This window comes from Urocitellus parryii, chromosome 4 (assembly GCF_045843805.1).
Source record: "Urocitellus parryii isolate mUroPar1 chromosome 4, mUroPar1.hap1, whole genome shotgun sequence".
NCBI lineage: Eukaryota > Metazoa > Chordata > Mammalia > Rodentia > Sciuridae > Urocitellus > Urocitellus parryii.
The window spans coordinates 116,566,000-116,593,438 of NC_135534.1; the positions used below are offsets into that span (position 1 = coordinate 116,566,000).

General features: G+C 40.8%; 1 protein-coding gene across 1 annotated transcript in view; it reads left to right on the forward strand.

The window, feature by feature from the left end:
- Window positions 1–27,439, forward strand: part of Barx2 (BARX homeobox 2) — a 68,523-nt gene that overhangs the window by 34,433 nt on the left and 6,651 nt on the right. Inside the window, exons 2-3 of the mRNA XM_026392410.2 lie at window positions 20,045–20,345; window positions 23,181–23,265. Coding sequence (XP_026248195.1) covers window positions 20,045–20,345; window positions 23,181–23,265 — 386 coding nt within the window. The remainder of the gene's footprint in view (window positions 1–20,044; window positions 20,346–23,180; window positions 23,266–27,439) is intronic.

The following is a 27,439-nucleotide window of genomic DNA, read 5'->3' on the forward strand; positions in this document are numbered from 1 at the left end:
CAGAGAGCTATTTACTGCTAAATTGTGTTTGGAAATTTAAGTGCAGTAGAAATTTGAAGAGGTATTCTTAAGTTCCTAGTTATAGGTACAGTTTTGAGTCTTGCCTTAAAAAACTGCAAAGAATTAATGTAATTTAATAATTTAAAAAGTAAGCAATGAGTGTGTGCTACTTTCTAGGCAGCAGGCTAAGCATTTACGTGGATTATCTCATTTAATTCTCCTGGTATCCTTATGAGATATGTGTTATTATTATCTCTGGTTTGCAGGTGGAAAAACCAAGGCTTATCGAGGTTAAAGAAATTTGTCAAAGGTCACACAAGTTATTTAGTGGTGGAGTTAAAATCAAAAGCAGGGCTGCTTGGCTCTTGAGCCAAACTTGTCACCACCAGCTGTAGGAATAGGGTAAGTAGAGAAGAGAGGCCCAAGTGGACAGAGGAGTGTATTTCTTGTACATTGGCTCCATGGCAGTCTGGGTTGAGTAGATATTTGATCAGAAAAGTGAGTTGGTGCCCAGTTTAATTTGTCAGGGGTACTGACTGGAATTTAACTTTATTTTCTGGATACTGGGGAGTCCTTGAAGGTTTTTGAGTCAGAGAATGAGAAGATGGAAAGTATATTTAGAAAGATTGTAAAATAAAGCCTGGAGACATGGAGACCAGCTAAAAAGATGCCTGAGTGTTCCAGCACAAAGCTGAGGGGCCTAAGCAGTGTGGGATGGGAGCACTTTGGAAAAGAGCTGTGGTTCTTTATGTCCAGAGACTGTAGGGCAAGTCGAATGGACAGAAAATCATGAGTTATTTAGGTTTGGTATTAGTTTGAACTTTACATTACAGTAAGGAAGGGGGTGGTAGTTCAGAGTTGAGAATGTATATTTTTCAGAGACTTAAATAAGAAAAAATCAAATGATGATTTTTCTGAAATTACGTTTTGTATAGATTAGTTATAGACTTATGAGAATTGAATGACCTTTGATTTAGCTCATTTCAAGACATGATTTAATTTAGGCCTGAGACTAAGCTATTTTAGATGACTTTTCTGAGAGCTTCTGAGATAAGGGAATTATGTTAACACAATCTTGGATTCTAACATCAGACCCTGGCGAGATTTCTTAGCATGCCAATAAACTATTTTCTTATTTCTCTGCTTTCTTTTCTTTTGTGTTATTGGAGCAACTGGCTGAGTACAGCTCGCTGTTTAGCAACTGGAGGCCCTTATCTGACCAATGAGATCTTCTCCAAGTCTTGGATGAGAAACTTCCACACATCCTCTCCCCAGGCTTCTGTAAGGCTGTGTTTGTATACCTGACCTATGACTTTAAATCAAATGCTAGCACAGCATGCCAAGGACAGCAGTGGGGAGAAGCCAGGCATGAATCAGAGTCTTGTTTATAGCTCTGTTGTGACTGTAATCACATGTTCGCTTAAGAAAGACCCTGGGCCTTCATTAGTAGTATCAAAGGTATGTGGAGATACTACCTGAGCTAGGTGTGAGAAATTCAAACACATTCTTACTAATGATTTTCACAAGGGCTAAAGAGTTTAGGCCAAAAATAATTAAAGTGAACAATAGCACTGTCAACAGCACTCCCAAATAATGAGATAGCAATTAATGAATGAATGGACTCATTGTTCTCTTTGGCTCTAGGCCATCAGCTTCTCATGATAAGTAGTGTAATCTTGCTTATTTATACCTTTATTTAATAGTGTTATTTTAATTTTTAATTTATTTAGCTTTCAATTTTTTTTATTTAACCAAATCTTTTCATTTTAAAATTAGATGATCCCTCAATGCCCTTTCCCACATTATAAACTTTATGAGCAAAAGTGGTTTAGGTACCTTGGAACTCCCTCAGTTCACTCCCTAAGATAGGCTCCATAATCAGGCTTTTAATAAATGCTTTGATGAGTCAGGCGTGGTAGTGCATGCCTCTGGTTCCAGCTACTGGGGAGGCTGAGGCAGGAGGATCACAAGTTCAAAGCCAACTTGGGTAACTTAGCAAGAATTTGTCTCAAAAAATAGAACAGGCTGGGCATGTAGCTCAGTAGTAGAGTGCTCCTAGGTTCAATCTCTGGCGCCACCACGGGGAGAAAAAAGGTTTGATGATGTTATTGATGAGAGTAATGAGTTTTAAGCGTGTTTGTATTGCCTAATAAGACAGACTCTTTGATGTGTTCCCTGACTTTGTTGTACAGGGTCAGCCTGGTCAGTCATTCTTAGCCCAGAAGCATCAGGAAAAGCCTTTCATCTTACTTTTTCAGCAAAACCTACAGAATGTCATGTCTAGGCAGAAAACTTTCTTTCCTATAGCTGTCCAGAGATTTCAGATGAGCAATAGTGGCTTTTGACATGTCAGTTAAATGCATTTCCCATCACCTTTAGTATCTTTCCTTCTCCCTAGGAAAAATTAGCTTCTTGCAAACCATTTCGCAGATCACAGAGCATTTGGTTCTGGAACCTAGATTCTTCTTGGTCCTAAATTGTTCAAGGAGTTGTAAGCTGAGGAATGAATGTATCCTTCCATGCATATGATGTCTGGACAAGACGTTTATCAAGCCCTGGTTTACATCCACATAATTGCAGATAGCAGGATTTCATTCACTGTTTTTTCTTGTGATACTGGAATGGAACCCAGCACCTTATGCAAGCTAGGCAAGTGCCCTACCACTGAACTGTACCCTAGGCCCTCATTCTTTTCTATGGAAGAGCAGTATTTCTTTGTGTATACATACCACATTTTCTTTATCCATTCATCCATCAATTGATAAATACTTACGTTGTTTCCATTTCTTAATTACTGTGAATTGGCCTGCAGTAAATATGGGAGTGTAGATTCTTTTCAAAATGTTGATTTTATTTCCTTGGGGTATATGTGGAATATAAAAAAGTTGATCTGATAAAAATGTATAATAGAATGGTGGTTACTAGAAGCTGGAGAGATAGTGAAGAGAGAGGTTGGTCAATGGGTATTAAGTTAAGATAGGAGTAAGGAGTTCTGGTGTGGTATTGTGTAGTAGGTTGAGTATAGATAAGGATCATGTACTGTATGTAGACTTCAAAAAGCTATAAAAATTTTTTTGATTATTTTCACTATAAAGAAATGATCAGTATTTGAGAAGATAACGTCTACCTTGATTTGAGCGTTGCACAATGTGTACGTATATTGAAACATCCCATAGTATCCCATAAATATATACAATTTTTTTATGTTTTTAATGTATCAATTTAAAAATTAATTTTTGAAAGAAAATTGGTTTAATAAAACACCTCTCCCCAGCTTCCACCTTCCTTTGTGGACTCTTCCTGAGGAAAAGGTGCCAACGTGCCATGTTTATATTATCTGAAGCCATAGATGACCCTTGATTTTGAAGTAAATTGGTGGTTGATTTACCACTAATGTGCCTAGTCTTTCAAGTGGTGCTGTTTCCTGTTGCTTCTTACTATTGGGTCTGATATGACTTGGGCTTCTGTTTCCCTTCTCAGGCTCTTCAAAGTCCATGTCCAGAAAGACTCATCTAACCCCAGAGATAAGGATTTCTTTAGAAATCTCCTGTCCCTTGCTTCATTTTTGTCTTTTATAGAAAGACTGGATTGGATGGGCTGTCCATTTTCCATATGGGCTCTGGAAATGAAAGGCTTTTACATCTGGTCTGCAGATGGGTTCATGGCCAAGGCCTCATATGTAGAGTGAGTCTATATTTTTTCAGTCTTCACACTCTTGACTATTGAGATCTGCCATTTTGTCTTGCAGTGCTTGGGAACTGTGCAGGTATCTGGGCCTTAGATTGTTTACCCGTGGGTGACACTCTGGTTGTTGTGGAGAGAGTAGGGTGTGGTCAGGGGTGGAGGCCAGAATGTTGGTTAGGAAAGACTAGCACATATTCATGTGCTGAGAAGTAGGAGGGACAGTGCTTGGGTATGGAGGAATCTGGCAAGACAGCCTCTTCCTACAGAAACTTTCTCAGAAGTTTCTCAGGAGAAATGACTTGACTCAGTGTTTCCGAATGATTATCTTTGGCTGTTATGCCTGAGGAATTTTGAAACTTGAGGGTTACATAGTTCTTCAGTAGTTCAAAGTATTAAGAAATTGTGGAGTCTCCCAAAAATACTTAGGATTAGTATGTGGGGGTGGATCATTTCCCCCCTTGAACTCTGACCAACCAGAAACCCTAACCAGTAAGTGAGTGGGTTGACAAGGTAACAACACTAATTTATACTTAATTGTTACCTTAGGAAAGTGACAACTTGAACCTGACTCTAATAACTTCAGTGTAGATCTAAAAATGTAAAAGACTGACTGGTTTTTCTTCTCCTCTGGAATGGAAGTTTTCTACTGAGATTTTGGTATGCTATAATTCTGTTGCTGCTTGAGGCTAATTTGGAGATTTTTCTTTTCTGGGGGGTTTATCAGGGATTGAACTCAGAGGCACTCAACTACTTAGCCACATCCCCATTTTATTTAGAGACAGGGTCTCACAGAGTTGCTTAGCACCTTGCTTTTGCTGAGACTGGCTTTGAATTTGCCATCCTCCTGCCTCATCCTTCCAAGCCACTGGGATTATAGGCATGCACCACTGTGCCTGGCTAATTTTGGAGATTTTTGAGTCCTAGGAGTGTGTCTAGCCAGTATCTTTATTTTTACTTTAAAGGACATTTCAGTGCTCCTGACTCTGCCAGTCCTTTGCTGAGTTGTGGGGTAATAACATGGATGGAGTGCAAGGGAGGGTCAAAGCTCTACCTGCCTTCATTCCACAGTACAGGGGGATACTTCCCTGGATAAGTCTCATCTGCTCTCAGGTGTGTGGGAAGAGAGGGAAGGCAGGATCTGTCAGGAAATGGCCGGTGGGCAGCTGGATGGAGAGAGTCATGGCCCAGTTCAAGCAACACATGCCTGCAGGGCTAACTGCATGTTTAAACTCTTTGCTTTTGGTACCTATGAATTGTTTTTTCAAAACCCCTCTTTTCTAAGCTGAAAGTGAATAGCAGAAATGAACACACCTAGCAGTTGAAGGGATGTGGTCTAGGGCATGGTTATTTTTGGTGTGGGAACTGGGTTTTTTAATGTTGACAATAAGAAGGGGTGTGTTCTAGGAAGGCTTGTGCTCCTCCACAGGTCCCCTGTACTGTGTCAGATAATAGTAACAGCCTACATTTGTGATGCCCTTTTCAGTTTATAATAGTACTTGTGAAGTAAAATATTTCAAGTATTATATTACATTTTCATAATTTTCCATTTTTGGTAGACTTTCAAAACCTTGTTCTATAATCCATTTTTAAAAGTAGAAGAGATCCTAAATTTTAAAAATATATGCTTTAAAGTAATCTGGGTAAAATTTGACACGACACTGAAATTCATCAACTCTCTCTTTTTTGTGGGGAGCATGACAATTTTTGAGCCTATAATCCCGAGTTCAGTCCAGTGAGGAGAGGGTGTTTGTTTTTACATTTGTTTTTCTACTTCATTTGGTAGCTTATTACCACCTAGGGAAGCACACTTGACTAATTAAGGGAAACACAAAGCAATATTGATATGTATCTCCAGGAATAATGGTTGCAAGTTCTATAAAAATGCCTTTGTGCTTCTCACATGGTCAGTGGGGAAATGGCTCATGGAAAATGAGGAAAGACCTGAGCATTTGGCTGCAAATCTGAGTTCATTGCCCGTGTGTGTGTCTTGGCTCTGTTCTTTGGACTTGGTAATGGGGTCATTATTTCTGTGTTAGAGGGATTTCAGAATGTCGTGTTTTTCACCTCAAGTTGTTCCCCAGGAAACAGCTACTTGCCTTCTTTTTACCTGGAATGAAACCTGAGGTTTTTCCCAGTCAGGACAGAGCTTCTCCAAATAAGGACTCCTTTATGTTTTAGAAACCTGTGGACTTCGCTGGTCTTTCTATGTGTGGATGTACATAACTATTTTTGGCTATACATATTTCTGTAGTTTTTTCTGCATTGAGACATATTGCTTTCTATTATGAAAAAATTGTGAACTAAGAAGAAATGACAATAGGTTATTTGATTGTCTCTTTCTTTTGGGAATTAGGCACCATGTAACACAAATTATGGGGACCCTGAGATAAGTATGAATTGTTCTTAAGCAGCATAAGCCAATGCTTGGCAGAGGCTCATAGTACATCCTAGAAGAAGCAGAATGTTTTAATAAGGTCTGAATATACATCAGTTGCCTGGCATACTAAAGTATCAGAAAGGAAGATCCCTGGTAAACTGTGCTTTAGAATTTTGTAAGGTGGCATGGTATCATTGAAGGAGGATGGCCATGAGTCAAATCCCAGATACACGCTGTAGTCATTGGATAGTGTCTGTTAGGATAGGAAACATGTTGTGGTAGTGTTCAACACATTTCCTTTTTTTGCTTCCTCTCTCTCTCCATTGCCTTGAGATTAGGGGAGACACTTAAGAGTCTCATGATTTAATTTAGTGGCTTGTTGAAATTCTCTTCTCTTGGAGAGATTGGCCTTTCCTGAGACCATTACCACAGTGGGTGTTTGCTATTATCGTCATTATTAGTTTTTAGTGAGCATATCAGTGTCAGTAATGTGGGCTGCTGGGTTATCATGCAGTCACAGGTCTACCTTTTCTTTCCTCCACTCTTCCAAAGCATGTATTAACCCTGTTTAGTAGAAATTTCCAAATAGAAGTTCTTTGGATTGGTTGGTAATGTGTCAGATTATCGGCTGTGAATCTGTGACACACCCAAGCTCCCCGTAAAATAGATCACATGAAAGAGAAAAGTAGTGCCTGTCACCAAACATTACTCAGCTTTTGGTGGTCTTTGCCTAGAAAGGCAGTGCATGAATAGAACATTTGTCCTCTCCTCTGGACGTCTGAGCCTTGGTCCTGGATCAGACAGTGACTTTTTTGGTGATTTTGTTTAATACTCTCTGCTTCATCTATCAAAGGCAAGATTAGAAAAAAATCTCTGTTCTATTTTCAACATGTCATTAGCTACAAATCACAGCCTCCAAAGTGTTAATTGTGCAAGGTGAGGATTATGCAAAATAGAGTCATTTGCCTTCAGTAGTTAATCTGGATCACCTGGAGGGATATCAGATAAGTAAATAGTTTTATCACCCCACTTCCTGTGAACTGAGAAGAGTTAGTAGAGCTGGAGTAGTTTATATACATGTATTATAATCTTATTCTTCGCCCACTTATTTCAACTAATATTTGTTCAGTTGATATCTTATGCAAAGCGTAAGAAGAACAGATGGATAGAAAGACAAAGCAAAGACTTTGAATTGAGAAATGTAAGAAAGATACATTGCCTCTCAGTGGGATTTTACTCATAATAGTGCTGCATTGGGGTACCAAAAGGGACCTTAAAAAGTCATCGACTTTCTCATTTACAGATGAGGAAATTTCAGAGAGAGAGACCTAATGAGGTACCAGAGGCTAAAGAAGCTTAATGGAGTTGTGGGTGGAATTGGCTGAGTTCAGGGTTAGCTCAGGGCCTTTTTCCTGTAGAGAGCAATGGTCTTTGGTCTCAGTTGCTCAGTTGGACACCATTATCTGCACAATTGATGTTCATTGTGTTGCAAAATCTTATTGCTGTTATTTCTTATTATAGTAAGTGCTTTCCAGAATAAGACTCACACATGAGAAAATATTTATCTGATGTCCAGTTTTTCATGACTGGGGATACACAGGTTGCCACTTGATCTTAACAACTTGAGTAAGAGAGGAAGAGGGAGGAAGTATTTAATTCTACCCAACAAGATCCTTCCATCAAAGACAGAGATTGTCTTTCCTCCTCACTTCAACAGGGCACATTTCTCCAAAGTTTGGATCTTTTTGCAACATAATTCTGTGTTCCTCTGACCACATTAGCTGCATTGCCTTAAGGGTACACTTTTATCGGGGAATGATGGGATTCCAGGAAGAGAAGATTTAACCAGGAATCATCCAACTGGAAGTATGACCTCAAAGTATCCTGATGGAAATATGTGGTGCCAATCATGGCAGCAGTGGGAAATATTCTGACCATTAGCTGTCTTTTTGGAACTTCACTAGACAATGGTTTCCTTGAGAATGCTCACTTTATTGACTTAGAGCCTTCAGGTTCCAGAGTTTCTACTTCTTGCTCAAGGAAACCAATTTCAACATCAGAAGTTCTCTAAATATTCTTCAGTAAGATACAAAGGCCTTTTGCTGTATTGTGATTGTACATAACGGTGGGATGCATTGTATATTTGTATGTGCATATAGTATAACAATATAGTTTAGCCAACATCATTTCCCACTATTTCCCCTTTCCCTCTAAAAATTTTAACTATTCCTTTTTGTGGTTCATCTTGAATTGGCATCTAAGCCAAACTTGTCCTTCAAAACTCAATTTAATATTGCTTTTCTAGAGGAATCCTTGACTGCCTGTTGTTTGGATGGATCCTCTTGCTGAAAATTCTTTTGAAAAAAACCCTGATCTACTCTTAATTGTCTTCTTGGCCAGACCATATGCTGGGCAAAGACCTGGCTTGTTTTGTGTATTGTTTTATCCTCACTTCTTGGCATCTTATCTACATTAGATATTCTATAATTTGTGAAAATTGTTTTTTTGTTTTAAATTCTCCTTTATGTAGTTTGTTTCTAATTCTTCACAGCTAAGGCAAGCCATAGAGATATCGAACCAGGATTAGAATGGGTAGAGAAAAGGAATGAAGAAGTCAGCTTGGATTTTTAAAATGATATTTTGGCATAAGATATTCTGAGCTTTAGCCTAATGTAGTCTCCTTCTGGGTGACTGGGAGCTAGCCTGTGTGCCCATGGGGCCACGTGCAGAAAGGTTCTGTCTTGGAGCTTTTTCTGGAAACCTTGTTCTGTGGCATGGCATTATGCACACCTTCCCAGTTGGAATCCCATCTAGAATATAGGTCTGTAAGTGTTGGAAAAGGAGAAACTTGTTTTAAAACTTAAGTCAAAAGGTTCATTAGTGAGTAACCTCGCTGAAAGTTTATCATTCTTGAAGTTCTCTTTGGCCCTGGATATTGAGCTGTACCTTTTGTTTGTGTTCCTGCTTCGGAGGTGATAACATCTGTCTCTTCTATTGGTTCTATTTCCTTTTTCAGCCCTGTTGATGAAGATGTACCCCAAGGCCCAGTTCTTTGTCCTCTGGAGTTCTTAAGGCTTTGTTTTTGGAAGATGAATTCTACTTTCAACCCTTCAACTCCGGTTCTGTGTAAAACCTGCATTGCCATCTCAGAGCCTTTCTGGGGAGAACTGGTTTGTGATTGTCCCTGCAATGTAGATATCTGATTTTCACCTCAAACTGCAAGCTTCATCTTTTCTCCCACACATTCCCACATGGCAGACTTCAGACTTGTCAATGGTTCTCCAAGTCCAGCAGTCACCACCAGGGTGCTGGGTTTTCCAGTTCCTTATATGCTCCTGCCCTTCTTCCCACCCCAGTCAGGTAGGTTTCTGGATCCTGCTGGAATTTCCTTGATAATACCTCTGGAATTCATGCCTTCCTTCCCTCCTATAACCCAGCTCCTTCTTTCCTCAAACATTCCATTGCCTGATGGTGTGCTCTCAAAAACCCACATTCTGTCTTAAATTCCTATGGTTCCCATTGTTTTCCTATTTACTTTTTAGTTTAATGTCTCATTTCCCCATTAGATGATTAGCTTTTTGAGGGCAGAGATCCAGAATTACCTCTCTTCCTATAAGTTTAGCAGAACTGAGTGACAGTTTAGTTGAGTTCTTTAATGATGGGGACAGTGAACCAGGGTATTCCTGGTAGTAAATGCTATGCAAACTCAGAGCCCATGAACACCAGAACCCTAACTAGCAATCACTGAGCATAGGCATGAGGCAGCAAGCAGGGTTAGGTTAGCACAAGAAAGCAGGGCTCTGACTTCTCAGTGAAGAGAGGCTTGTGTAAAATTTGGAACTTCAGTTGGCTTGCTAAATGGGTGCTTGAAAAAATTAGTGCTACTTTTGGATTAGTTCCTCACTGACTTTCATACTTGTTATCCAATTGTTATCTTCCAGCAAGCTTACACAGAAGTATTATTATTGCCATCTTATAGATGACAAAACAGAAACTTTGAAGTATGACGTGACCTGGGCCATTGAACCCAATTGCAGAACCGAGTCTCCAGGATTCCTATTAAAATTAGTCCATTTAAGGCACATGGTGTGTGCTAGGAAGATGGCTATTTTTGCTTTTGACTTGTCCTAAAGAAGTTTGAAATTTGGTGAGAAACAGATGGGTAGACAACTTAACTTGTAATTTAAGGTTTGAATTAAGTAAGGGTGAATAAGGACACAAACAAAAAGTGTGGGTGCCCAGAGGTAGGAGTGATTAATTCTGTCTTTGTAATAAACAACAGCTGTGCAGTGCAGCTTTCCGTCCATGAGTGCATGTGAGGTGTGGACGAAAGCGGGTGTGGGTGAATATAGACAACAGAATGATTGGGAGGAGAAAGAACATGCCATTTCTAGTGTGTTCCTTGGCTGAGGGAGCTCAGGGGGAGGGGCAGTGGAGGCTCAGGGTACATGATGGCATGGGGATGTTATGGCATTTTAGGCAGCCTGGAGAAGGTCCGGAGATCATTCTGCTGAGCCAACTTAATTGATCTCAGCTCCCAGAAAAGCCTAGCATTTATGAGGGTGTACACCATCCTGATGACTAGAGGTAGATTGCAGGTCAAATGTGATAAGACTGAGCTTGTCTCTACAAAGTAAAAAAAAAATCTGAAAAGTCTATGCAGTCAACCTGCCAGGGTTGCTCTGAAGTCCTCTGCTTAGTTTCCAAATTTTGTTTATTTTTCCAAATCTCCCCAATATTTCTTCCCTATCCATCTTCTCTTTGCCCTTTATTTTTAAACCTTTTTAAGGTTTGGGAAAAGATTTTTTTTTTCCCTTAAGTAGGTGGTTTATTCTGACATCCACATCATAGCAATCCCATGCAGATTTTGGAATAAATTTATTCGGTGTTTCTAATTCATTTTTACTTAATTCAACAACTTTTAATGAGGTTGATACCTTTCAATAAGGTTGTTAAGACATTTTGCAGCCTTTGAGTTGGCCTCTTAGCATGTTTTCTCTTTTCTTTAGCCACACCCCTCTATCACCTGTGTGTATATGGTGCCTCCATTTCATTCACTCTTCCTGGACCAGAAATTTAGTGTGTCATAAAGTTAAAAGAACACTCAGAGCCTCTGTGTCTTCTCTCCTCTTGTCCCCCACTTTTGTGTCCTATGGTCACTGAACTTTCACCATCAGTTCCTGCCTATCCTCAGGGCAAGCTTTCCTCAGCTCACTCTCAGCATAAAACAGGGCAAAGTAATTTTAACTATCCTGTAACTGCCTTCACTGCAGTTTTTAGAAATTAACTGGTTTTATCTGGTGTCTCCCCAAATCCATTCTTCTTGCCTGTTATTGACCTTGGTGGTGGTACTGGGGTTCAAAGCCATGGACCTGGCATGCTAAGCAGGCTCTCTACGCTCCTGGCACTATTTTTTTTTTTAATACAGATTTGCAAAACCAAACTATTTCTGGAGTGTTGGCTGTTTTAGAAGGATGCCTGGACAGGTTAGCCTTTGCACTGATTTCTCTTAGCTCTCTGGTTGCTGTCAATTTCAGTACATGGTTGCAAGTACATTTGAAGACCTCCACTGGGCAAGGAGAAACTGGCAAATTCTGGTGTTGTTGATTCTTGCTTTGCATATGAATGGAGAAGTTAAGGAGATACATATGTGGTTCACAGGTAGGTCTGCTTTCTTGATAAGAAAACAAATCCCTTTAATATGGTTCAGTCACAGGGCACCAAGCAAGGAAAAGAAAGGGAGGAAAAGAAAAGGAACTAAAAGCAATAAAGCACCCACTGGGCATTTCACATGTTTTAATGTACAGTAATTTAGGAGGGAGGACTGTTACTGGATGAGTTTGTATGGATGAGGACATTGAAAGTTTTGGTAATCTATGCAAAGTCACTTTGAGAGTCAGTGGTAGAGTATCTATTCTTTTCTCTATCCAACATTACCAGCTAATTGGTAGGAATGTAATCCCATGGAAATAACTTGGTGTGGATATTTTATAATTAATTTTTTTCTAAGGAACTCAGTGGTCACTACCTAGTTGTTTCCCCAAGTCTCTTTCAGGCTATCTTCATACCTCTGTATTCTTTGTATATGTTACTTGAGTCCTTCTGAAGCTTTCTGCTCATGTAGAGGTCACATGCTCCAGGGACAAAAATCATTCAAGATGACACTTTAGAGATTCTCATCTACTCAGGCCTTTGGCCTTTGCTTACGTTAACCAGAAATATGGGCATGGAGAATCAATTAGGGGATGGGTATTTTGGAGAAATGGAACAGAAGCCCACAGGAGATTTGTAGGAGCAGACACGGTTGTTTGGTTGTTTGCTCTTGTTATGGTTTGGATGTAAGTTGTTCCCCAAAGCCTCTGTCAATACAGGGCTATTTAGAATTAAAATAATTAGATTATGAGACCTGAAACCTAATCAGCCCATCCTAGTTTGAGTGGACTGACTGGGTGGTAACTGTAGAAAGGTGGGACATGACTAGAGGAAGTGGGTCACTAGGGGTATGCCCTCGGAGTTGTCCTTCTTTTGGCCCCTTCCCCTCCCCCACCCTTCTCTCTCTCTCTCTCTCTCTCTCTCTCTCTCTCTCTCTCTCTCTCTCTCTCTCTTCTCACCACTTCCTGACTTCACCATGAGCTGAGCAGTTTTCTTCCCCTCAACTGGGCCCTTTCCCCAGGATATGCTGATTTATCTTGGACTCAGAGTAATGGAGTCAGCCATCTATCAACTAAGACCTCTGAAAGTATGAACCCCAAATAAACTTTTCCTCCTTTAAGTCGTTCTTTTCAGGTGTTTTGGTCACAGTGATGCAAAAGCTGATTAAAATAGCTCTGAAGTTCAAATACAGATGTAGCTGAAGGGGACTGGCTTCTACTGTGACATAGGACATAAATTGAGGTGAGGTGTCAGGAATCAGTAACCCTGAATATGATGCATGTGCCTGGCCCAAGCACACTCACATGCTAGAGCTTACCTATAGTTTACAGAATCAGAAAATACAGGCATCCTTTGGTATCCATGAAGTATTGGTTTTAGGACACTTTCTCTCTGAGATACCAAAACTCATGGACACTTAAGTCTCTTATATAACATGACATAGTATTTGCAGAGAACCTGGACACATCCTCCCAGAAACTTCAAATCAATCCTAGATTAATCTTATATAACACAATGAAGATGTTGTGTAAATAGTTGTCACGCTTTATCATTTAGGGAATGATAAGGGGAAGAATATGTATGCATCTAGCACAGAGGTGATTTTGAAAAGATAATTTCATTCTGAGGTTAGTTATATTCACAGAGGCAAAAACCTATGTGAAGGGTGACTGTGTTGCATTTAGTCCATCAAATGTCCCACATCTCCCTAAGCCCCCTGCATGTTCCTCGACATCAGCCAACCACTAATGTACTCAGGTTTTAAGATCTAAGAACAGATTTTTAAAAAGGCCAAACATTTGGCAGGGAAGTATTTCTAGGTACCTGATACACACAGTTATGTGATACTTATCCTATAGCAAAACATTGGTTAAGGGGATTGGCTGCAGAAAAACAACTCTTAGAAAATTAATTCAGTGTGGTCATGTTTACACTACTTTTTGTCAACTGAAAACGTGTTTGTTTAAACAGTGTCTCTGGTTTATTATCATCATCACTCCCTCTCAGTAGCAGATAATGTGTTTCAATTTCACAAGTATATGTAAATGATCCAGAGTAGAGGGGCAGCTGTCTTCAGTCAACATTTTCACATAGTGATAATTCCTGGGAATTATGCATTGATTTTCATTTTTTCTCTATTTTTAAAAACTGAGGTTTGATTGGGTTTTAGGCACAAAAAGATACATGGATAACTCAGTGCTTTGGTGGGAATATGGGAAGGGGTAATGTGCAAGTGCTTTGTGAAATTAAAGCTCTGGGCTAAAGCTATTTTGTCGAAAACCTGCTCATATATTAAAACGTGGAAAGACAAGAAACAGCTGGCTAAAGTATATTTTGTCTCGTTTTTCTGCATCCTGTGGGTTTGCCTTCCAGGAGATTCAGTGTTTTGTCACATGATTGTGACCCACTGACTCTTATTCCCGCCATGCTTATTCTTTCCGAATCTTAGAGGCACATGTCAAATATCTGGAACCTAAGTTACTGAAATTATACTTTATATGATGTTATATTTCTTAATTATAAATGCTGTCATTGTATTTATTTGCAATGGTGGCCCTCCTGAAACCCAAAATATTTCTTGGCATCATAAAGGCTTTGTGTGTGTTTCCCCATTCAGGTGAGTTCTCTCAGCTGATGGGGGGAAAGTATGATTTTGTCACTGAATTTGCACCAGAATGTTGGGTTAAGTAAGACTCTTGGAACTATAGACTTTGGTGATTCTGATGTTGCCTTAAATCACTATAATTTATCAGAAGTTGTGTGTGTGTGTGTGTGTGTGTGTGTGTATGTTAAGTTTTTAGCCACAATGGTGTGTTTATCCACAGCTTTATCCCTTTTTGTTTCTGAGTAATATTTCATCATATGAATATGCTACATTTTGTTTATCCATCCCCCATGGAAGAATACTGGATTGTTTCCAGTTTGGGGTAATTACTAATAATGCTGCTGTAAACATTTGCCTATAGGTTTTTGTGTTTTCACTATGGGTTGTTTTTGCTGATTCATATGGTGTCTGCATGGTTAACTTCATAAGAAACTGCCAACTCTCTTTACAAAAAGGTTGCACTGTTTTAATAGCATTCCCACCAGCAATGTATGAGAGTTCCAGTTGCTCTCCATCATTGCCAGTGCTTGATACCATCAGTTTATAGAACATTTTAGACCATGCTGGCAGGTGTGTAGTGGAGCTCATTGTGGTTTTATTTTCCTAATGACTAATCATCTTAAGCATCTTTCACTGTGCTTATTTGCCCTCTATATATCTTCTTTGGTGAAGTGTCTTTTAAAAACTTTTGCACAGGGTTGGGGTTGTCGCTTAGTGGTAGAGCCCTTACCTAGCACTGGGCTCGATCCTCAACGCCACATAAAAATAAATGAATAAAATAAAGATATTGTGTTCATCTACAACTAAAAAAATTAAAAAAAAACTTTTGCACATTCTTATGGGGTTATTTTTGATTGTCCTGCGTTGAGAGTTTTTTTTAATAACTATATTCTGGATACAAATCATTTGGCAGTTGTGAAATTTGCAAAAATATAGCTACTCTATAGCTTATTTTTTCATTTTCTTAATTGTATCTTTTTCAGGGAAAAGAATGTTAATTTTTGTTGTTGTGTTGTACCAGGGATTGAACCCAGAGGTGCTTAATCACTGGGCCACATCCCCAGCCCTTTTTATTTTTTATTTAGAGATAGGGTCTAACTAAGTTGCTGAGACTGGCTTTGAACTTTTGATCCTCCTGCCTCAGGCTCCCGAGCTGCTGAGGTTGTCAATTTTGGTGAAGACCAGTTTGCCTTTTTTCTTTTATGCATGTGCTTTTGGTATTATAGCTAAAATTCTTTGCCTGACCCAAAGTCACAAGATTTCCTTCTGAAAGTTTTACAGGTTTCAGTTTACATTGGGCTCTGTGACCCATTTTTTTTTTCTGTATGGATGTACAGTTTTTCTAGCACCATTTGTAGAAAAGACTACAATTTCTCCACATTGAACCATGTTTATTTGAAAGAAAAGGGTGTGATTCTATGTAGCATAAGAACCCAAATGTCTCCCAACATGAAGAAAAAGAAATGCTTTAGATTCTTTGATTTAGAAGTGACTAAGAGTCTCTTTTACCCAAGAGAACATGTAATATATGTTTTACTAGTGGTGTCAGAAATTTAAACATATTTTATATTCCATTTCAAGGATTGTTACATTGGTTTTCTTTGCCCAGCTTTTTAGAAATTTTAACTATATGTAGGTTCAAGGATCAGTAAATGATAATTCTTTTTTGACAAATAGAACTTCTATTAGAGCTTTAGAAAGAAAATGAAACTCAAAACCTTAAAGTTCATTTAATTTTTTTTTGTTTTTGTTTTTGTGGTGCTGGGGATGAACCCAGGGCTTTGTGCATGTGAGGCAAGTGCTCTGCCACTGAGCTGTACCCCCAGCCCCTTTCCTTTTTTTTTTCAAGTTAAAAAAATAACATAGATGTTACAAAATGTAAATAATACCCAAGTATCATTGGGTATTGGGGCACGGGGGTATGATGGCTTTACTCCTGCTTCTCTGTTCTCTCCTTCTCAGCCAGGAAGACTGGCTCTTCTTCCTCCTTATGACCTCAGATGTGGGTGTGCCCCAGGCCTCGATCCTTGGATCACTTATTCTTTCTTCCACTCACTCCCTAGGTGATCTCACACAATCCCATGGCTCAAAATGCCACATACAGTCCATGAGTCAAAGCTGTGTCCAACCCCTCTCTATCCCCAAACTCCAGACTGGTTTATCCAGCTGCCTCCTCCACACATCCAGGATGTATAATAACACATTGTCTGGCACAAAAATCTTGGTTTTCCTACTCAATCTTGCTCTTTGTCCAACCTTTCTTATCTTACTAAGGTGCATCTCCATTCCTCCAGCAATAAGGCCAAAATCCTAGCCATTGCCCAGTATCCCCCGCCCCCAACAACAGTCAGTCCTTCTACAAATTCTCCTCACTTAAACTGTAAAATATACCCCGAATCTGACTGCCTCTCACTGCCACTGTTGCTGCCTCTCTAGCCTGGAAGATGGCCTGGCCTCCTTGCTGGTTCCTTGCCCTTCACTCTTTTCCTGAAGTCCCAGCCACACAGTAGCAGCAAGGCTTGTTACAGACATAAATCAGATCATGTCCTTCCCTGGCTCAACTCTTGCCAGTGATTTTTTTTTTCCCCGAATCAGTTGTTTGCCCTGACCCTCATGAGCTAACTTTAGAAGATTGCTCCAGAATTTCTCTCCTGAAACTTCTGCCCTTTCTTATTTCTGCTTTTTGGCTATTTTTTGAAGCCAGGCTTGTTCCCCCTGGAGGGCTTGGCGTGTGGTGGTCATCTCTTGGGGAACTCATCCCTGTGTCTTCTCAAGGCTCTATTGTGCAGAGAGGCACAGACCTGCCAAAAGATCACCTTTTCACAGAGGTCTTCTGGCACCTCTCTCTCAAGTACCTGCCTTCCCCCTACTTGCCCATCTCCACATTTCACTTCACTTTTTCTTCATAGAATTTATCACTCTCTGGCATTATATTATTTTTTATTCGTTTGTTGTCTGTCATCTCTATTTAACTGTAAGCTCTCTATAGGTGGAACTTTACCCTGTTCATTGCTGTATCCCCAGCTTCCAGAGCAGAGTATAGCCCATAGAAAATGCTCAGTAAATATTCCTGGCTGGATTGAACACAGGATGAGATCATTATATGTAGACTCCTTTTCATATATTTTACTTCCACCACTTTCTCAGAGGTTATCACTGTTAATAGATTGGTAACTGGTTTTCTGAGCTTTAAAAATGCGTTTATAAATGCAGACACCCACGTTCTTTTTATGATAATGCAAATTGACTTACATCATACTTTTTTCTATCTTAATGATATATTTTAGATAGATTCTTATATTAGTTTATATATGTACTTATCTACTTATATTACTTTATATAGATATTTCTTTTTAATGGTTACGTTTTAGTCCATTCCATAAATATACCACATTGTTTTTCATCATTTTCCTGTTAATAGATATGTGAGTCATGTCCTCTTTTTCACTATTATAAACCAGGATGCAGTGAATATGCTTGTCTATAAGTCTTTGTACACATAGGCAAGTAGAACTCAAGCTACGAAATTGCCTGTTAATATCTGGCGGGATTAGTGGATTACTGGCAGTCTGTCTGTCTGGCTGGGTGGATGGATGGAAAGATAGGTGGATGAATGGGTAGATGGATGGACTGGTGGATGGTAAGTGGATGGCTGGTGGGCCGGGTGGATGGATGCATGGGTGGGTGGGTGGTAGATAGATGGTTGCCAGGCTGGCTAGCTGGCTGGGCAGATGGGTGGTGAATAGGTGAGTGGATAGGTGGGCAGATGGATGGATGGATAGATAGGTGGATGAGCAGGTAAATGGATGGATAGATGGATGGTAGGTAGATGGCTGGCAAGCTAGATGCATGGGTGAATGGATGGGTGGATGGATAGATAGGTGGGTGGATGGGTAGATAAATGGATGGGTGGATGGATGGGCAGATGGATGTGTAGATGGGATGCTGCTTAGTTTCTCCTCTTAAAAAAGATTACACTGTTTTACACTCTTACCAACAATATATGAGTGTCTATTTCCCTACATCCTTGCTAACACTAGATATTACCACATTTTCAAAATAGTATTCCATGATAGGCCAGAAAAGATTACAAAAGAGAAAGGTGATAAAAAGCCTTTCTTATAGCAGTTAGCCATTTCCTAGCCTGGTAAAATCCTGAGTTTCTAGATTATAAACTGGTCTGATAAAATCCATTCTGAAAGAAATGGCAAACTTAAAGGAGTAACGTGATTTGAGATGAGAAATACCTTCTGCCTGTGTAAGAAGCTTTCAGAAATTTTTTTTTCACTTGATGTCAACTCACGTTGTATGCTGAGAGATCTAAAACCACAAGCCCCATATCCTAATTCTCTTGATATAAAGTAGTATTCCCCAGATGATTTTTTAACAAAAGAATCCATAACACAAAACCTCAAGTTTCAGAGTTGGCTGGAGAGTTAATGGAAGTTGTAGCATTTGGTGATTTATCATTATTCAACAACTTTGTGGTTTCTTCTGGGCTTGCTAGAAGGATACTCAAAGAACAAGAAAAGGTTTTATCTGTTTTAATAAGTAAGACTGGCATCCAGAACAGAGATATGGGAATGAATTAGAAGAGCAATGCCAAGCCAGAAAGAACCTCTGGTTCACAAGTAGCTCCCGGAGGCTTCTATGATGTTAGTCAGTTTCAGCCCAAACCAGTATGGATGTTGGTTGGCTCTTGTGATCTTGGCCTTGAAGTCCATTGCCAGGGCAGCCCTGTGTCTTTTAATTTTAATCAACTCTCAAACAATGGGAAGATGGGTACTTTTTTGGCATGAGTGTATTAGGGTTTGAAGTCTTCCTTGGAAGTAGCTTTTCTTATTCACTATTCATATGACAAAACTGAGGACCAGAGGGACAAAATGGTACATAAATCATGATCAAGGCATTTAAAACTTGATGCTGTTAAATAATGAAAAGAAAGAGGTCTTCTATGAACTTTCAAGATTTATTGTTGGAAGGAAAAATACTCTTGCTTTGAAATTCCTTAAGCAGGAGTGGCACCATACCACTGTCCCCCTGCATGTTTATGGCAGATATTGTTAATCAGCCTGACTATTCTTTCCTCAGCTAAGCTCTCACCCTGCCTGAGGACCCTCTTAAACACCGTGCTGTAGGCAGCTCGTCATAGTTAAGCTAAGTTTTTATATGAATTAAAATCTCTTTGTCCCCTTCCTTTAAAGGTTGTATCCAAGTGATTCATGATGCAGTGCTAGCAGGACAGGATCAAAAAACCAGAACTTAGTCTGTCTCCTTCAATCTGATTTTTCCTAGTTGTTTTATCTTTAGCAAGTCACTTAACCTTTCTAGGACTACATCTACTTTGGAATTCAAAAGTGTGCATTTCTAGCTTTTTCTGACTACTTCTTTTCATCTGCTGTTGCTATTGACCTGTATCCATGAAACCAGAATTTAAGAGGTCGGGAATGGGTTTACTTTAAACTGGAGCACTTGCAGGAACCTCTTCTAGGCTGAGAGGGAAATGGATGTTTTCATACACCAAGCTGAGCACATCTCCCTGATGCCTGCCCACCCTGCAGCTGTAGGTCTCGAGTTGCTTTCTCTGCACCCCTTCCTCATTACATCTACGCGTGGGCAGGAGACCTTACCGTCAGACAGGTCTCAGCAAGTGGTCCTTTTTGGCTTCCCAACCTCTTTCTGCTTCCTGTTCCTGGCAGTGACCTTCCTCCCTGTTTGTCTTGCAGGCTCCCCCTCCCTTCGGGCATATCCTCTCCTCTCGGTGATCACCCGGCAGCCCACGGTCATCTCACACCTGGTCCCCACCACCCCGGGAATCACCCCTGTGTTATCCCACCACCCAGCCACAAAGGTTGCCTCTGCTGAGGGCCCTGGTGGTGAGGCTCTAGCCAGCAGCGAGTCGGAGACAGAGCAGCCCACTCCCCGGCAGAAGAAGCCCCGACGCAGTCGAACCATCTTCACTGAGCTGCAGCTCATGGGCCTGGAAAAGAAATTCCAGAAACAGAAGTACTTGTCCACCCCAGACAGGTGAGGATGCAAGGAGGGGACTCTCTGCAAGTATTATCAGTAAATGGGGATGCTGTTCACTCAAGTGGGAAGGCTGTGGACAGGTTGGGTTTGATGGAAAAAATGGAGCTCTGTTTGGGATGTGCACATTTTGGGTGGACAGTAGAGACAGGACTGTGAATTGGTGATTACTAACTGGGGTTCCCCAATATTAAGTGACTGTTTTGATCCCCTCAGCAGGTAACAGGGAGCCTCATGGACTTATGCAGCCAGAATACGTGGGCATCATTAGTTAGGAGATTGAGCATACGTGTGTAAAATTTTAGGCTTATATTTCAGAAGCCAGAGAATGTTTTTACAGAAATGTTAGTTTTAATAAACCTCTTGGGACTTCCTGATACCTGCCCAGGCATCTCTTAGGTGACCTACACAAGATTGATTCACTTGCCTGGGGAGGAGGACACCATCTGACTGGCCTGAACCCGCCCTCTCTGATGTTCCTTACCTCCCTACGTGACCAGGGCCATGAGCGCTCCCTCCTCCCACAGCTCCTGCCCTCCTCCTCTGTGTTTGTTTCTCTAGTTTCCTAGGTGACTTCATTTAAGCGAAGATGCAGGGAAGTGAGAATTTGTAACGGTGGCAGGTAATGAGAGAAAGCTGATGACAGTGAAGTGTGTTTCTGTAGCCAGGAGTGAGTCAAGGATGCATTTTTCCCAAGTGAGCTAACACCATTTGCTAATGCAGTGGCAGTGCTGTGAATCTTCCATTGACTAATGCACCTGATGGCCTCAGGTGACCCACACTGGGGAAGGCACACAGAGCCCTGAAAGGCCCTGGAGACCTGAAGTCTGTGGGATGGCCCTCCTGGATTCCTGGTTCTTAATGAATGACTGCTTGGGATGCAGTGCTTCTTAACTAGAAGAGCTAAGTTTTGTTGGTGCTGGGAATTTATTGGCTTCAGTCTGTTAATTACTTCCAATAAAACTATTGGCTGCTGGCAGTCCCTCTACAGGAATGACTGGCTACATGTGAATAAAGATTTAAGAAAATCTCTAAAGTCCCTTGAAGGCAGGCTCCATTTTTCTTATAAGAGACTTAATTTGTGCGCTCTGGGCAGAACAGGGGGGCTAGGTAGCTAGCACCTGAGTTACCATCCTGAACCTTCATGGCCAGTACCCATGGGTGCTGCTGATGGTTAGATCTGATCAGGTAGAGAAGGTTGCAACTGAGAACTTGCATCTGAGGATCCCCATGGCTCAGGCTTGTGGGAAACAGTGGGCCTTAAATCCACAAGTGGATTTTTAGGAACCTGGGGACCTTCAAAAAGTAGTGGTTAAAAAAAAAATAGTGGTCACTGTCTGAGCTGCTTTACACAGAGCAGGCTTGGAGCTGCAGGAAGGTGGTTGGTGTTGACTCAGGAGGTGGTCCTTCCTGTTGGTGCTCAGGTAGACCTCCACTCTTATCCACATATTGAGCAAGACTGAGGCTGGGAGCCTGGCTACAAACTTTCCCTTCTCATTCCATTTTCTCCACTGGGGTTGGTTGCTCCTCCCTAGGGTGTAGCTTCCCTGCACTTCCCTTTGACAGATCCAACTTGTACAAAATTATTATGAGTGGGAACAAACCCTTGTCCAAGAGGTAGCATAAGTCAGACATAAGTGGATTTGAATCCTGTCTCTACCTATTACACCAGGATCATCTACCAGGGGTCAGAAAAGTTTTTCTGTACAGCACAAGGTAGTAAATATTCAGGCTTTATGGGTCATATGGTCTGTCAGTACTACTCAACTCTGATGTTGTGGCACAGAGGTAGGCACGGACAGTACAGACACAAATGAACATGACTGTTCAATTAAGCCTTTGTAAAACTCAGGTGGCATGCAGCTTTTGGTCATAGTTGTAAGAGATTTTAATATCTCTTCAGGCCTTGAATCTGTCATCTATAAAATGGGAATAATTATACCAACAGCACAGTGTGGTGAAAGAAAAACATATGATAGCACACAGCAGGGGCTTGGTGTGTGCTCAGGTCACTGTGTTATTGCAGATTGCCCTAACTGCATACTCTCTGGGAACAGATTTGACTTTTAGGGCTTTTCAGAAGGGCACAGAGAAATGCAGGATCATGATGAGCAGTAGCGTGGAAAACAGAAGGGGCTAAGGAATTAACATTTCATTTGGAATTTCATAATGTCTAATTTTTTTAAACAATGTAATCATTATAACAGCTTAGGGTTGCCACTGTATTTTTGAGCACTGGTTCTGGATTTAGCAATGTGAGATGTACTTTTGTGGATAAAAACAAAGTGGAGGAGTTGCTGTTGAGTTAGAGAGAGAAATAACCTGTGAAGTGATTAGAGGACAGTCGAGAACTCGGGGCCACTGTGGTGATTGTTGGTCTGTGGGAGGGAGCAGAGGACACAGGACAGGGGAGCTATAACTTGAACTGGATCAGGAAAGGCATTGCCATAGACCTATGCTTTACCTTTCATTTCAGGTTTGGATTTTGGGTAAGAGTTCACATTTTGTAGAGGATCAGAGTAAAGACCATTGGATTAGGAAAAGGACCTTGTAAACAAAAAATAAGACAATATTTTCAAGTCCATGAAAAACAGAGAATGTTTCTGGCATGGGTCCTGCCCCAGGTGTCCTTAGGTGTGGACACCTGTTTCTCTGTTTCCCAAAGTTTTCTCCATAGGATTCTTGGAAGGAAAGGAAAACCCTTTAAGGAAGAATTGGTTTAATGGGGCAGGTTTGAGTTTTGGTAGCACGTTCCTGGAGCTAGAAGGACCCCTGTCTGTCTGTCTTGCCCTCTCCCATTTTCCTCATCCTTCCTTTGTATCTTGTGCCTTCTAGGTTGGACTTAGCCCAGTCTCTGGGACTCACTCAGCTGCAGGTGAAGACTTGGTATCAGAACCGCAGGATGAAATGGAAGAAAATGGTAAGAGAGGAGAGAGTGGTTCTAACCATGTGCTCATCTTGATGGGAAGAATTCTTAACATGGGGCTGTTGGGAGGCAGGAAGGTTTGGGCTGTGAGATGGGAAGGGTTTCTAAGATGCTGGCTAGGAGGAAGGCTGCTTGAACTTGACTTGGATTTCTTAACAAGGGGAGTATTCTTTTTCACAGTTTCCTTAGAAATCAAAGAAGGCCACAAGCTTCTCAGCTGCCAGTTTGAACCCCACCTGCTCGCCTCTTCAAATAACTTCCTTCCTCCCCCACCAAGAGCTAAGAATAGAAATCAGTACCCTCTGGTTATAGTGACAGAGAAAGCACATCTGTTCTGCTACTGTTGTCTTCTAAAGCAGGGATCCTCAAACTTGGTGGGTGTCAGAGTCAATTGAGTAGCAGGTGAAAATGCAGGGCTCTAGCCCTCTCCCAGGGTTTTGATTCCAGAGGCCTGTGACAAGGCTGGGAATGGGCATGTTAATAGGCACCCAGGTTATTAGGAAGCATACGGTCTAATGATCACAGCTTACATAATATGGCTGTAGTGTCTTGCAAATAAGCATTTTCATCTTTGATTTTTACATGTACTGAGACTAAATGACTCTACATTTTGATGAACTTTATTTCATTATTATTTATCTTCCCATCCCCCTCTCCTGTCTTTTTTATTGAAAAGCCATGTTAAATCCAAAATATCAAAAGTAGTTGAATGTTACCTTTCCCAGTTCTATAAATCACAAGTAACAAGGCCCAGAGAAGAAAGGAGGAGTGGGATGAAGGAAGAAGCCCTGTTCTATCCTTAGATACTGGGTACCTATGTAATCTGACAAGGGCCTCACTCACAATCTCACTGAATTTTAATGGCTCTTTTTCCTCCTGGATGGACCAGGCATAATTATGCCTTCCTTATGAAATTCTAATTCGCTGATCTCTCTGGTCAGAAGCCACATTTCCTGGTGTTTCAAGGGCTGGGACATGATGTTTTTCACAATAATCAAATAACTGAGATGTCTCTCTCTTCAGTTTAAAAAAAAATCAGTGGAAGGTATTTTTCTCAAATGCATGGTTTTGTCTATTAATATTTTTCTTAAACCTTTAGTTCTGCTATTTATTGCTTTTGTCTCTTAGCAATGAAGGGGAAAATATCCGAAGTAAATAAAATGCAAATAAACATGAATGGGGAAAATCAGGGGAAAAGCCAACAAGCAGCAGCTATTATATTCCTAGAAAGGAATCTGTGAGCAGGTCACATAATTCCTTCTGGGAGAACCTGATCTTGAGATTTTTTTGCAAGGGTTTTTCAATAGAGGTGACTTGGCTCATGAATTACGCAGGAAGTAAGGCAGAAGCCAGTTGCATGTATAAACTATAATATATCTTATGAAACAAGTATATATTTGATGTCTCTTATGAACCAAGTTTTGTCCTGAGCACTATAGGAGGTAAATGAAATAAAATATAACCCCAGCTGTCTTGGAATTTATGATCTAGTTGGAGAAAGAAGGTCTGAGAAGCAGTAAGGTTGTACATTTTGAGTAAGTGCTGGCTGTTATAGATTGATAAGCTCATGAGTTCAGAGGAGAGGTAGTGAATTTCAGAGAAGATGAAATTGAAGGACAAGTGAGATTCAGTTAGGTAGCCATTCCAAAAACTGTACAAGGCTACACACATATAACTTATGGTGGAAACCTTTTGGGGGATTATTCTCTGGAAGAACCAGATTTGGGAGTGAGAAAGGCCAACCATGTTCCCATGCTTGCCCCTCCCTGACTGATTTCGGGCAAGTCCTTTCAGTGTTTTCCCTTCAAGTTCCACCACCCACCTCCTTCCTCGTCAATCATCATCATCGTCATCGAAATCAATGTCTCCTGAGTAGCAGAGGCATTGTTCAAATTGGTTATCAGCAATCTTCTCATGAGTCAGATGCTTAACGAATTGACAGCCAGCCCGCTCTGCCAGTACCGCCCAGTACTCGCAGAATAGCAAGCGCGTGTGCCTGAGCCTCTGATGTCACTTGTTTTTCCCCAGCCACTCTGCTGGGGCACAGTTGTGGGCTGGTGGTTGATGGTTATCTCTGCCATCTAGGTCAAGATGGAAGGACCTCAGCAGATTTAACCTCAGAGAGGGTTAAAATCAGGACCCACCAAATTCAGGTTCCTTTAGGAAACAAGAGCTTTCAGTTCACTTTGGGGATAATTTATTGAGCACTTCATTGCATCGGGCAGTGGAAATGCAAAGACAAGCTATGAATCTGTCCAATTAAAAAATAGAATTAAAAAGGTACCCAGTCAAGTGGGGGAAACAGACCTGAAATTTAAATTATCCAGACTGATCAGGGCAACAGCCAGAACACTTAAGAGAGGGTTCAGAGTCAGAACAGAGAAAGAAGTGTTTCACAGAAGAGGCAGCATCTAAACTGAGACTCAGTGAAGGTGGAAAAGGGAATCACAGGCAGAAAAAAGGGGCAGAAGTTCTTGGGGACGCTTAAGAACTTCAAAATGTGGGCTATATGTGAAGACTTCTTTCAGTTGGAAGTCTAAATTCTGCCTCCCTCAGAACAGCACAGCATTGTTGAGATCCAATTGCTTCATATATTTTGCTGGTAAACCTCTTTCAAGGCTATCTCTTCAGGTACTGAGAGGAAAAGAGAAAGATAATTGGGTAATAAAGATGTCTCAAGGCTAGTAACCTAATTGGAACTGGAAAAAGATTAGCACTTGATTCTCAGACTTATTCACACAGCTGCCAAGGACAACGCTGCCAAAACCAAGATAGCATCTTGGACTAGTTTTGACTGGTCAGCGTTTGTAACCTATAGCGGGTTGGGTAAATTTAATCTTGCACATTAGATAGGACACTCACCCTCTATTCCATTTCTGTTGGCATTAGTTCCATTAGGATCCACAGTGTTTCACAATAGGCTGAAAGCGCCTCATTATTTAGTGGTCTTTTTTTCAGCTTTAAAATACAATTCTCTTCTTCAAAAGGATCCAAATGGATAGGTCTTCCTATCCCACTCACAGAATTTGGGTAGGCCACACACTAAGCACCATCGTTATCTTTTGCATCAAAAGTCTCCAGATAGCAAATAATTCCATGACATTGTTACTGGTTGCTATCTATATATCTTGGTTGGATAGGTTACTTAACCTCAGTGCGCCTCATCAGTAAAATCCCTCACATACACCTCACAGAGCTGTAGTAGTAACTGAGCTAATTTCTTTAAAACATTTAGATTCTTGCAACACAGGATGCAGCTATTATTGTCATTATTGTTGTCATTTATCTGTCTACAAATTGCGTATCTCTACAGAATCCAGATTTTTAATTTTTTTCCCTGGAGGGTGGGTACTGGGGATTGAATTCAGGGGCATTTGATCACTAAGCCACATCCCCAGCCCTGTTTTGTATTTTATTTAAAGACAGGGTCTCACCGAGTTGCTTAGCACCTCACTTTTGTTGAGGCTGGCTTTGAATTCATGATCCTCCTTCCTCAACCTCCCGAGCTGCTGGGGATATAGGTGTGCACCACTGCACCCAGCTGAGAATCCAGATTTTTGAAGGCCAACATAGATAAATTGAAAGTAGATCTTACAGGTTTCCGAGACCTTGTGCTTTTTCTTTTGGTTTAGAGTCGTCCTGGATTTTTGTCTGTCAGAGCCTTGGTATTTGTGCCCTGCTTGGGGTGTAATGGAACATGCCATCTTCAGGCTGGGACAGTCAGCTAATGTGAGCAGTAATGGTATGGGAGGAGGTTCATGCTGGAGAATCCAAACTTGTTTCTCAGCTTTATGGAAATTGTTATCAGTTATATGGCTGTCACTTTTCTATAAAGCTACAGAAAGAGAGGGAGAAAAAGAAGCAAAAAGTGGCTCAGTTCAGCAGCCTACTGCTGCCTGGAGTCTGAGGGAGCTTGGGTAATTGTAGATAAACATTAGACACAGACTAAACAGTGAACCTTCTACGTGTCTTTGCACATTACTCAGAATGAAGTACTGATATGGGTATTGGATTCAAATGGTCAGAGTTTTTGTGTTCAAATCCCAGCTCTTCCCTGGGCTCACTCTTTGACCTTGACAACCCCTTTCTGTCAGATGTTTCCTGTCTGAAAGGGGAGAGAGGAAAAAGTTTCCTCCCAGCACTGACATTCTGTGCTGTCTAGTCAAAC